General features: G+C 47.3%; 1 protein-coding gene across 9 annotated transcripts in view; it reads right to left on the bottom strand.

Moving 5' to 3' along the window:
• The window catches only part of caskin1 (CASK interacting protein 1), a 333,760-nt gene extending 324,328 nt beyond the window's left edge, over window positions 1-9,432 (bottom strand). For 8 of the 9 annotated variants that reach the window (XM_034189754.1, XM_034189755.1, XM_034189758.1 and 5 more), the window contains exon 1: window positions 8,854-9,432. In XM_034189754.1, coding sequence (XP_034045645.1) covers window positions 8,854-8,947 — 94 coding nt within the window. In that variant the 5' untranslated portion in view covers window positions 8,948-9,432. The remainder of the gene's footprint in view (window positions 1-8,853) is intronic. The other variant, XM_034189752.1, reaches the window with a different exon arrangement.
• Between the last annotated feature and the right edge of the window lie 3,577 nt (window positions 9,433-13,009).

Here is a 13,009-nt window from a genome sequence, read left to right as displayed (position 1 = left end):
CTCCCTCTGGTGGTGCTACCTACACCATTGCAGGTGCGAGCACTAGATGGCACCCTACTCCCTTTACTCACACACAAGACACCACCAGTAACTCTGGTAGTGTCAGGGAATCACAGGGAGGAGATTGAGTTTTTTGTGACTCCTTCTACCTCCCGTGTGATTCTGGGGTTCCCCTGGATGTTGAAACACAATCCCCGGATTGATTGGCCGTCCGGGGTGGTGGTACAGTGGAGCGAAACCTGCCATTGGATGTGTTTGGGATCCTCGGTTCCTCCCGGTTCCCAGGCTAAGGAGCAGGTCCAAGTACCCCCCAATCTGTCGGTGGTGCCGGTTGAGTACCACGATCTTGCTGACGTTTTTAGCGAGGATCGGGCACTGACTCTTCCCCCGCACCGTCCATATGATTGTGCCATCGATTGTTGCCAGGCGTGGAGTTCCCGTCCAGCAGGCTGTACAACCTCTCCCAACCAGAGCGCGAATCGATGGAGACCTACATCCGGGACTCCTTAGCTGCCAGGCTGATCCGTAACTCCACCTCTCCGATGGGAGCGGGTTTCTTTTTTGTGGGAAAAAAAGATGGCGGTCTTCGTCCATGCATTGATTATCGGGGGCTGAACGAGATCACGGTTCGCAACCGATACCCGTTGCCTTTGTTGGATTCAGTGTTCACCCCCCTGCATGGAGCCAAAATCTTCACAAAGTTGGATCTTAGGAACGCATACCACCTAGTTTGGATCCGGAAGGGAGACGAATGGAAGACGGCATTTAACACCCCGTTAGGTCATTTTGAGTACCTGGTCATGCCGTTCGGCCTCACTAACGCCCCCGCGACGTTCCAAGCTTTGGTTAATGACGTCTTGCGGGACTTCCTGCACCGATTCGTCTTCGTATATCTGGATGATATACTCATCTTTTCTCCGGACCCTGAGACCCATGTACGGCATGTACGTCAGGTCCTGCAGCGGTTGTTGGAGAACCGGTTGTTTGTGAAGGGCGAGAAGTGTGAGTTTCACCGCACTTCTTTGTCCTTCCTGGGGTTTATCATCTCCTCCAACTCCGTCGCCCCGGATCCGGCCAAGGTCGCAGCGGTGAGAGACTGGCCCCAACCTACAAGCCGTAGGAAGCTGCAACAGTTCCTCGGCTTCGCAAATTTCTACAGGAGGTTCATTAAGGGGTATAGTCAGGTTGTTAGCCCCCTGACGGCCCTGACCTCACCAAAAGTTCCCTTCACCTGGTCAGATCGGTGCAAAGCCGCGTTTAGGGAGTTGAAACACCGGTTCTCGACTGCACCGGTCTTGGTGCAGCCCGATCCTGGTCGCCAGTTTGTGGTTGAAGTGGACGCCTCTGACTCAGGGATAGGAGCCGTGGTATCCCAGAGCGGAGAAACCGATAAGGTTCTTCACCCGTGTGCCTATTTTTCCCGCACGTTGACCCCAGCAGAGCAGAACTATGACGTGGGCAATTGAGAGCTCCTTGCGGTGAAAGAGGCCCTTGAGGAGTGGAGACACCTGCTGGAGGGAGCGTCAGTGCCTTTCACGGTTTTCACTGACCACCGGAACCTGGAGTATATCAGGACCGCCAAGCGACTGAACCCCAGGCAAGCCCGCTGGTCACTGTTTTTCGGCCATTTTGACTTCCGGATCACCTACCGCCCCGGGACCAAAAAACAAAGATCGGATGCCCTGTCCCGGGTGCATGAACAGGAAGTGAAGACCGAGCTGTCGGATCCACCGGAACCCATTCTCCCGGAGTCCACTATCGTGGCTGCTCTGACCTGGGACGTGGAGAAGACCGTCCGGGAGGCCCTGGCACAGAGCCCGGATCCCGGAACAGGACCGAAGAACAGACTATACGTCCCACCAGAGGCCAGGGCTGCCGTCCTGGACTTCTGTCACAGGTCCAAACTCTCCTGCCACCCAGGGGTGCGTAGGACCATGGCAGTAGTCCGGCAGCGCTTCTGGTGGGCGTCCCTGGAGACTGATGTCCGGGCTTACATCCAGGCCTGCACCACCTGTGCCAGGGGCAAGGCTGACCACCAGAAGGCACAGGGACTTCTACAGCCACTTCCTGCCTCACCGCCCCTGGTCCCACATCGGTCTGGATTTTGTCACGGGCCTCCCGCCGTCCCGGGGACACACCACCATACTCACGATAGTGGGCCATTTCTCCAAGGCGGCCCACTTTGTGGCCCTCCCGAAGCTCCCGTCGGCCCAGGAGACGGCGGATCTCCTCGTCCACCATGTTGTCCGGCTGCATGGGATACCAACAGACATCGTTTCGGATCGCGGTCCCCAGTTCTCCTCGCAGGTGTGGAGAAGTTTCTGCCGGGAACTGGGGGCCACTGTAAGCCTCTCATCTAGGTATCACCCGCAGACTAACGGACAGGTCGAACGGGCCAACCAGGAGTTGGAGCAGGCCCTCAGGTGCACGACCTCCGCACACCCGACGGCTTGGAGTGAACATCTGGCCTGGATCGAGTACGCTCATAACAGCCAGGTGTCCTCTGCCACCGGCCTCTCCCCGTTCGAGGTGTCTGGGGTACCAGCCCCCTTTGTTTCCTTTGGTGGAGGGAGAGGTCGGTGTGCCCTCGGTCCAGGCCCATCTGCGGAGATGCCGTCGGGTGTGGCGCACCGCCCGTTCGGCCTTGTTGAGGGCCCGGACGAGGGCTAAAGCCCATGCAGACCGTCGACGGTCCCCGGCCCCCGCATACCAGCCCGGGCAGGAGGTATGGCTTTCCACCAAGGACATTCCACTCCAGGTCGAGTCCCCCAAATTAAAAGACCGATTCATTGGACCCTTCCCCATCCTCAAGGTCCTCAGTCCTACTGCAGTGAGGCTCCAACTCCCGGCCTCACTGCGGATCCATCCGGTCTTTCATGTCTCCAGGATAAAACCGCATCACACCTCGCCCCTCTGTGCACCCGGTCCAGCGCCGCCTCCTGCCCGTGTTATCGACGGGGAGCCGGCTTGGACAGTTCGCCGGCTCTTGGAAGTCCGTCGAATGGGCCGGGGTTTCCAGTATTTGGTGGACTGGGAGGGGTATGGACCCGAAGAACGCTCCTGGGTGAAGAGGAGCTTCATCCTGGACCCGGCCCTCCTGGCCGATTTCTATCGTTGCCACCCGGACAAGCCTGGTCGGGCGCCAGGAGGCGCCCGTTGAGGGGGGGGTCCTGTTGTGTGGGCCGCTGTAGAGGAGGTACTGCTGGCCCACCACCAGAAGGCGCCCTGCCTGAAGTGCGGGCTTCAGGCACGAGAGGGCACTGCCGCCTCAGGAACAAGCCGTGGTGACAGCTGTCACCCATCATCCGTGACAGCTGTCACTAATCAACACATCTGGTATAAAAGCAGGAAGACACCTCCACCAAACTGCCGAGATATCATCTTCATCTGGAGGTAATACTCTCCGCCCTTTTTGTGAGATTTATAAATCTGTTATTGTGAGTGTTTGCAGGAGAACCGGTCATTTTTGCGGAGGCTGTGCAAGACGGCGCTCCTTTTCATCTGAGACCGCTGCAACGTGTTGAGTGAGAGGTGGAGGTGGCATTCCCACCATTGTTACTGGGTGTTCACACACCCACCCTTTGACTGTCTTTTGCTTTCTGCCAGCAGTACCAGATCCGACACGCCGGGAAGGTGGCCACCTGGGGACTCCGGGACTTGGCGGCTCCAGTATTCCTCGGGTTCAGGTGGCGGTGGAAATCGTGTGGTTCCGGTTCGTTTCCAGACGGGCGTCTCCTATCGTCGAGCCTGCCCACACGACACCTTTATTAATTGACTGTTGCACATTCTGAATCTGCTGTGTTTGGTTGTGATATTCACAACAGTAAAGTGTTATAATTTGACTCCTTCCATTGTCTGTTCATTTACGCCCCCTGTTGTGGGTCCGTGTCACTACACTTTCCCAACAAAATACTCAGAAAAGTACTACTCGTATAATTAAAGATGCAGCCATTCAACACACCTGAAAACCAAAATTTGTTATAGTGACAGACTTAGCAGGTGGGAAGTGATTCTCGTATCTTCTCCCTGTGAGGCAACACTACCAACCACTGGTTGGCAGCATCTAATTTCCATTTAATGCAACACCGGTTTTTAAAGTTGTTTATACCTTCGGCAATTTGACTTTTAAATGCTCCGTAGGTCTGCCATGTTTTTATTTACTTATTTATTCTTGCTCTTCATTTTAACTTCTTAAGTCTGTTTTAAGGATTCAAAGGATTCAAAAGAATTTTATTGTCATATGCACAAAGGAACATGTTCCCTGCACAATGAAATGTGATTACTGCATTTAACCCATCCTAATTGCCAGTTAGGAGCAGAAGTCGCCTTTAGGCGCCCGGGGACCAGCTCCAGATGTATATCCCTGCCTTAGGTCAACAGCGGGGCTGAGCAAACCTTGACCAGCCTCATGGCGACAGACAACACACACATAAGCCGGCCCGGTACATGAACACATATAAAAAGCACACACAAGGTAAAACTTGGGAAAGAAAAACCTTCATTGCTGCTGCATTGAATCACGCAGCAGCAAAGCAGGAAAAAAAACCATCAGCACAATGAACAATGACCACACACAACAACAGGACGAGAGACAACGACCGAGATTTGTAAGAGTCCAGTTATCAGACAGAACACCCGGAGGCCGCCTTTAGGCGCCATCAACGGCCTTGTTTGACCAAACTGGAGGGAGGAGGGGCCCAGCCCTGAACAGTCCACTGTCCACAGTCAACGTCAGAGCTGGAGAAGCTGAGGGCGGGGGGAGACGAGGGGGGGTGAGGCATGAGCGTTGTTCTTCTCCTGGAGGTTTTTATCACAGCGGCCTTGAAGTGCAGCTGTGTTTTGGGAAGCCCAATGAAAATCCAGATTAGCAGACGCCTGAAAGATTCCACAGTCTGAGAGAGTGGCTTCCAATACATCTGAATTAAGAGAGGAGATGTGGTCATTACTGACGATCAATGCGGTTTTCCAGCGCAGCAATCTTCCCGCAGATGGTATCCAACGCGCGGTTAACACCCGCCGACTGAGCTGACACTGCCCTTCCAATCGAATCAATCATGTGGGGCAGCCTGGACGGGCCAATTATTGCCACTTCCACTTTCTTAATTTTCTGGTAAACCAGCGCTATGCCAGCTCCACACAGCAGAAACCCGGTCACCACCATGCCAAATATATACACATCTTCGACATCCTCCACAGACAGCGTGTAAAGGCACATGACCTGCCATTTCCTCCAACTGTCCATCACGTAGTCCATCACATGTGTCCCGGCAGGACAGGTCGGGTCCTCCGCTCCTGAGTGTCTTGTAGAAAAAATAGTGTCAATTGCATTCAGAGACCACTTTAACAGATCCATTTTTGCTGTTTCCAGAAGAGCAAAGCTGGCAGCCTCACAGACAACACGCCACAGAAGCAGGAAAGATAAGGAGGGAGGGAGACGAGAAAAATGCGACTGTCTCGGCCGAGAGCAAGGAGGCAAAAAAAAATATATATATATTATTATTAGTTTTATTGCTGTTATATATTGTTATGTTTTTTTTACAGACTGCTCAAATGAAATTGCCCCTTGTAGGATTAATAAAGTTGTTGATTGATTGATTAATTGATTGACAAACAGAAACAAGAGCAATCTGAGATTTCTGACGTCCACCAATCCAAATAACCTCCAAAATGTAATGGAGTCTTCCATGGCCCAATATCTATCTGTGGTGAAAATTTAGTGAGAATCCATGATGTAGTTTTGTTTTGCTTTGTTTTTACTTAATCCTTCAAAGCCTAAGTGATATATTGATCCAGAATCATAATCAGAATCCGGATCCGGATAACCTCCAAAATGTAATGGAGTCTATCTGTGGTGAAAATTACGTTAAAATCATTGCAGTAGTTTTGACGTAATCCTGCTAACAGACAGACAAATAAATAAACAATGATTTTATTACATCCTTGGAGGACGTAATGAGCTGTTACTTAAAAAACACATTTTGACCTCTGCTGTGGAGGGTTGTGCAAACACTACCAGGCCCATTTGCATGACACTGGAGGGATGGAGCATGGACCACGTTAAGAGGCCATTAAATTTTGGAGTGGTTCTGGATTGTACGTCAGATCCAAGAATGTCTGTTTTAATTCTGTAACACTGTAAGAGGCCATTGTTTGACTCATTTCTCAGGAGCTATGACATATTTATAGTGATAATAACTGTGGATGTGTTTGATTTGGTTTAGATCTGGATAAAAGTTCAGATCCAGCAGAACAAAACATGTTTTTATAGAGGGGCGCTATTCATCCAGTCACTCTAGGGCTAGAAACGCAGATCATAGAAGAGTTAAAGTAAACTGGCGGTGCACATCTACATGTCTAATGAATTCCCTCTCTGTGTCTGTGAACTATTTTTTACTATAAAGCTTAGCATCTATTTCCAAAGTATCTGTTGTGTGGGCCGCCAGAAGAGGAGGTTCTGCTGGCCCACCACCAGAGGGCGCCCTGCCTGAAGTGCGGGCTTCAGGCACGAGAGGGCGCTGCCGCCACGGACACAGCCGGGGGTGACAGCTGTCACTCATTATCTCATGACAGCTGTCACCCATCTACACTTCATCTTACTACTCCATAAAACCCAGACGTCATCTCCACCTCATTGCCGAGATATCATCTACCTGTGAAGGTAATATTCTCTGCTGTACTGAAAACTGTGTCATAGTCTGAACTCTTTTTGCAGCCGCTTTCCTGTTGTGAGCCTTACCTGCTGGATTGGCGTTTGGTGTGAACAGCGACGGCTTCGCTTCATACCCCAACCAGATAAGTGGTTAACAGGAGCTGCACGAGTGTGTGATTAGGGGTGGAGGTGACTTTCCACCTTCTGACTGTTTTGGTTACTGGGTGTGCACACACCCACATCTCACTGTTTGTGCTCCTCGCCAGCAGTACCAGATCCGACAGTCGGGGACAGTGATCACCTGGGAATTCGGGACTTGGCGGCTCCAGTATTCACCAGGTTCGGTGGCGGCGGAAATCGTGTGGTTCCGGCTCTTCTCAGGACAGACGTCTTCTATCCTCGAGCCTGCCCACACGTCACCTTTGTGTATTGACTGCTATCAGATTCTGAGATTGTCTGTATATTCGTTGTGCACATTCACAACATTAAATTGTTACCTTTTGGCTCATCTATTGACCGTTCATTTGCGCCCCCTGTTGTGGGTCCGTGTCACTACACTTTCCCCAACAGTATCTGGTAACCTACATATTAGCTTGCTGAAAAGCCCATTAACAAAGTGAAGACTCACACATAGACACTAAATTTTGCCAGCTGTGTGATGGAAAACCCTGCCCATCAGTTTGTGCACAAGCTGCCAAAAAGCCTGATCATTACTCTAAGATCAACGCCTGTCATGCTTATTTATGGATCTGCAAAATGACACAGAAGTTTTGCATGCTCCATGTGTGCCCGACTGCACGTGCACACTGAGTCTGGCAATAAAGATGATGTTGAGCATCAATTACAAAGCAGCATCATTACTCTTTTTATACAATGTGATATTCTCTCTCTGCTGCTGCTCCTGCTGCTGCTGCTGCAGTGCATTCACACAGGAAGCTCAACATTTGATGTCATTCCCCAATTAACCAATTAGGCTCTGATATGCCGTTTAATAACACAAACTGTCTGCAACTAATGATTATTTTCAAAATACTGGAACAAGAGAAATCTGAGGTTTCTGATGTCCACCAATCCTGATCTGGATCACCTCCAAAATTCAGTGGAGTCTTCCATGCCCTAATATCTATCTGTGGTGTAAATTTGGTGAGAATCCGTGAAATAGTTTGGATGTAATTCTTAAAAACCTATATAAAGTGAAATCTTGATCCAGAATCCGGATGCGGATCCGGATCACCTCCAAAATTCAGTGGTGTTTCCCATGCCATAATATCTATCTATGGTGAAAATTTCATCAAAATCCATGCAGTAGATTTTTTTTTTTTTACATAAGCATATATAAAGTGAAATCATGATCCAGAATCCAGATGTGGATCGGAATCACCTCCATAATTCAGTGGTGTTTCCCATGCCCTAATATCTATCTATGGTGAAAATTTCATCAAAATCCATGCAGTAGATTTTTTTTTTACATAAGCATATATAAAGTGAAATCATGATCCAGAATCCAGATGTGGATCGGAATCACCTCCAAAATTCAGTGGTGTTTCCCATGCCCTAATATCTATCTATGGTGAAAATTTTGTCAAAATCCGTGCAGTAGATTTTTTTTTTTTACATAAACATATATAAAGTGAAATCATGATCCAGAATCCAGATCCGGATCACCTCCAAAATTCAGTGGTGTTTCCATGCCCTAATATCTATCTATGGTGCAAATTTCATCAAAATCCGTGCAGTGGTTTTGATGTAATCCTGCAGACAGACAAATAAATAAACACAGATGATTTTTTTACGTCCATCAAGGACGCAATAAACGACAAAGTTGTCATTTGTCTTGATTTCTTCAATCAACTGTAAAACCATAAGATATTCAATATACACTGATATGTAATGGGAGGCAATAACAGACCATTTTCACATTTGAAAGAAATAATTCACTGAAAATGTTTGGTATTTTTTGCATGATCTTCTGGAATTAAAATTGTTGACTTTGCCCTACTCAGTTCTCAACCAATCACTTAATTCCATACAACCTATCCATCTTTCACACAAACACAGACACACAAATCCATACATATTCTATTGAGCCAGCATTTGTGTTTTTTTTTTGTTTGTTTGTTTTTTGTTGTTTTTTTATCAAGCATCTCATCAGCTTGACCACGAGTAACGCCTTCGGTGAAAAATCAGAAAGGATGAGGTCTTACTGGCTTTCCCGGGCCGTGGCCTCTGCAGCAGCTTCTGCACGGTGAGCAGGTCCTCGGTCTTGACCGCCTGCAGCAGTTCCTGGTCCTTCCCCATCTTCCCTCTGAGCCGCTCTACAGCCGCAGCATCCTCCGACACAGCGGCGCTTCAGCGCGGCCTCACCGCGGGGAGGTGCGGCCCCGAACAGCCTCCTATGGTCTGGAAGCTTCCCTCCTTCCCCCGGTCACCCCTGAGCGGATCAGGAGGTCTGCCCCTCCGGCTTATGACGGGACTCTCGGAGCGGGGACAGATGCTCTAAAGAGAGCGGAACCAGCGGCTACGAACGCTGGGCCGCTCTGGATTCCAGCGCGCGCGCGCAAGACCTTTTTTTCTTCTTCTTCTTCCGCGCTTTTCTTTCACTCCTCATCTGCGGTAACTTCAGCAGGCTGGTCGACCTCCCGAAGGAGGCAGGGGGAGAGGAGAAGAGGAGTCTTCAGCCTCGCGGAGAGAGGGAGAAAAAGGTGTCGCGCCGTAAACAGAGCGGTGCCAAGCCGCTCCTGCTACAACCATCGCTCCGCGCGCGCGCTGCCTCTCCGTCCCTCCACGAGCGCTGCTGCGATGTAGTAATGGGTTTGTGCGCGTGAGGAGGAGGAGGAGGGGGAGGGGAGGAGGGGAGGCCGGGGTTGGTTGTCACGCTCCTTCTATGTAGGACGTTCCAAAGTGGCAGAATCTCAGTTTGTGCTCTTTCTGATGCTGCACTGTCACATTTGGGGAGCACCATCACGCAGATGCACCTTCAGCATTATGAACTGTTTTTTTGTTTTGTTTTGTTTTGGGGTTTTTTACAGAATATTAGACAAATAATGAATGTTTATGCGTGCAATTCTCGAGGTCGGTCATCCGGGCATTTAACCTCTAGGAGCGGGTTTTGTCTGTGAACACATCAGCAAACTCAATACAAAAACATGTAAACTGGTCACTTTTAAAAGGGGTCAGACTCATCAATAAAGTATATTTAATGTACAATGGTTCATTTCAGGCAGTAGAGGCGCCAAGGGGGGATTTGGGGGCTTAAGCCCACCCAATAATAAGCCAAGCGCCCCCCTCTCAATAATTCTGCCAATAATGTGAATAGCGACTGACATATTTGTGGATCTCAACTGCAGTTTTGCGCTGAGAATGTCTCAATATTGCATAACTGAGCAAAGTGATGAATGTGCGTGTTCGGTGATCCACCAATGCTGAATCACCCTTTACAAACAGAATTTTCAGTTTTGCAAATAAATATTTATTTGTAAAAACCCACACACAAGTTACAAATCAGAAATTTGTGTTTGTGGATCACAAAACACGTGCACAAATCAAAGGATATTTGTAAATCACCCTCTGTCCATTTGCAAATATTAATGAGACAAATTTAACTCCATACTCCAAAAATTTAGGTTTCCTAAATATTTATTACGGCCATATGATATATATGCTATAGACGATTTGTGTAAGGTTGATTCCATCCATTGTCTTGAGCACCATTTCAATGAATTCAGTTTGTATACCTATGTGCAAGTTTACTGAACTTGCAATCATTCTAAGTGATGTATGTGTGCATTGATACCACATTTTAGAGGAGCACGGGTGACTAAAACATATACCTTGGCATTTATAAAGCAATTTACTGTATATTGTTCATTTCGACGACATTTTGTGGAGCTCCTCCAACTTTTACCCCAGCCCCCTCTCAGCCCCCCCAACAAAAATTTCCTGGCGCCACCACTGATTTCAGGTCAGTTTGGTGTATAAATCTTACTGTTCCAGGCAATGAGAGCAATCAGCTGGCTGACAGAAGCAAGCTATCACGGAAGTACAAACTCTCGCCTTTGGATTGGCCACTTCACCGACATGACGTGACAGCAACCACAAGAATTGTAAGAATATTTCATAATGTGAAAGATGGAATGTTCCATTCAACAAGGCGCAACATTCATTATTTGTTTTATATAACGCCTAAAATAGATTCTTGTCATTTTAGTAATTTATAAACAAGAGACTTACATTTTGGTGTGTGTCACTGGTTCTTTGAGGTCAAGATGCAAATACTGCAAATACCTCCAGACGGCTTAAAGCGTACTGGATTTATTGTTTTGTGTTAGAAGACTGAGCACCAATAAGCTTGTTCAAATCGCCACCATGTTTGTTTTTAAGATAAGTGCCATCGCCGCTAGTGTGAGTGTGAGGTAGTTGCAGCCTGCAATGGTACAAAATGTATAGATCCAAAATTGCATGGTAAATAGAACAAAATGGCAAATGGGATGAATGATCCATATCACATGACATACAAACAACCAATCAAATGACACGGATCTATTTAGACCAAAGGTGGGAGTAAGTCACTGTCAAGTCATTCTCAAGTCATCAATCTGCAAGTCCCAAGTCAAGTCTCAAGTCATAATGACCACCAATTGTTTGCAAGCTGACTTGAGACTTGACTTGGCACTTGCAGATTGATGACTTGAGAATGACTTGACAGTGACTTACTCCCACCTCTGATTTAGACGTTATATAATCATGATTCTAATCCAATTAAATTTTTTTCGGCAAATCTGATTGGTTAATCGTGTGAGATTTCAGACCATAAAATATCATGTAAACGGTGGTAAAATATTAAAACCGTTTCACATTTAATGTGTTACTCCGCACCCTATCCGCGCACGTTGCTACGCAGATGTCAATAATGGCGCTGTCAACTGGCGGAGCAACAACACCGAAATGGATTAATTTAAGATACCATATGAAGTGATACCAGTAGTGATGTGGATTCTGCTCACAGAATTTCCAGTTTGGCATGAAGACGCTGTTGCCACGGTAAACTTTGACGAACCGACCACACCCTTTTTTTGCGTAAAATTTTTACCCAACTATATTATTATACGGCTTAAGATATAGCCTTCAGTGGTGCAAATGTTGGAATTGGATTATGGGAATAACCACCTTGTGTCTGATGATTTGCGGACATTAATGCTGCATTTACTGTTTTACCGGCTCCGCTAACGCTGGTAAAACTCAATTTGCGACCATAAAATCCAGCATTAATGTCCGCAAATCAACAGACAAAACAGGGTTATTCCCTAAATTAAGCGGGGTGGAGGATAAATGTCTGCTCGGCAACATCTGTCTGAGTGTTGCCAATTTAGCGACTTTATCACCAGCTTTAGCCACTTTTGGACCTGCCCTAGCAACTAAAAATCCTGTCTAGCAACTAGCGACAAACCTGGCAACTTTTATTTCACATAAACAGGTCAGTTTTGGAACAGTGGGACTGTTTGTAAAGTTGTTGCTTCAAGTAATGTTATATTTCTCTGATGACGTAATTCAAATACTTACTTATGACATTTCAAATGTAACCTTCACAACACAGGTTTCTACAGCACACAGACATTAACTGTGCAAGTTCATGCCACTCACAAAAAGAAAATAAATGTTCTCTCCCCCCATTATTCTGTTTGGTTTGGTACAGTAGCATGATTAACTACTAGTCAAGCAGCTCCATCTAGAAACAGAAATCCAAGTAAAACTGAGGGTGGCAGACCAAAATTCAGAAAGCATGAATGAGAATAGCGCCATCTAAAGGAGAGAAGCCTTGATCCTGAATAGATATGTCTGTTTTTTTAAAGCAGGATCTCTGAAGCCAGAACTGGTCTTTGCTTGACTCTGTGTGTGTGTGTGTGTGTGTGTGTGTGTGTGTGTGTGTGTGTGTGTGTGTGTGTGTGTGTGTGTGTGTGTGTGTGTGTGTGCATGCGTGCGTGCGTGCGTGCGTGTGTGTGTGTCCATCCGAGGGCTGAGTCTCTGAAGACTAGTACAGTTGTATGCAAAAGTTTGGGCACCCCTGATAATTTTCATGATTTTCCTTTATAAATCATTGGTTGTCTGGATCAGACATTTCAGTTAAATACGTATATCATATAGCAGACAAACACACTTATACTTGAAAAGTGAAATTAAGTTTCCAGTATTTACAGAAAGTGTGCAATAATTATTTAAACAAAATTAGGCAGGTGCATAAATTTGGGCACCCTTGTCATTTTATTGATTTGAATACATTTAGCACTAATTATTGGAACACAAAATTGGTTTGGTAAGCTCATTGACCCTTGACCTCGTTACACAGGCAAATCCAGTCATAAG

The sequence above is a fragment of the Thalassophryne amazonica genome, chromosome 16 (genome assembly GCF_902500255.1).
Source record: "Thalassophryne amazonica chromosome 16, fThaAma1.1, whole genome shotgun sequence".
Lineage (NCBI taxonomy): Eukaryota > Metazoa > Chordata > Actinopteri > Batrachoidiformes > Batrachoididae > Thalassophryne > Thalassophryne amazonica.
The sequence above is the reverse complement of the archived record's forward strand: the minus strand, read 5'-3'. Positions and strand labels throughout refer to the sequence as shown.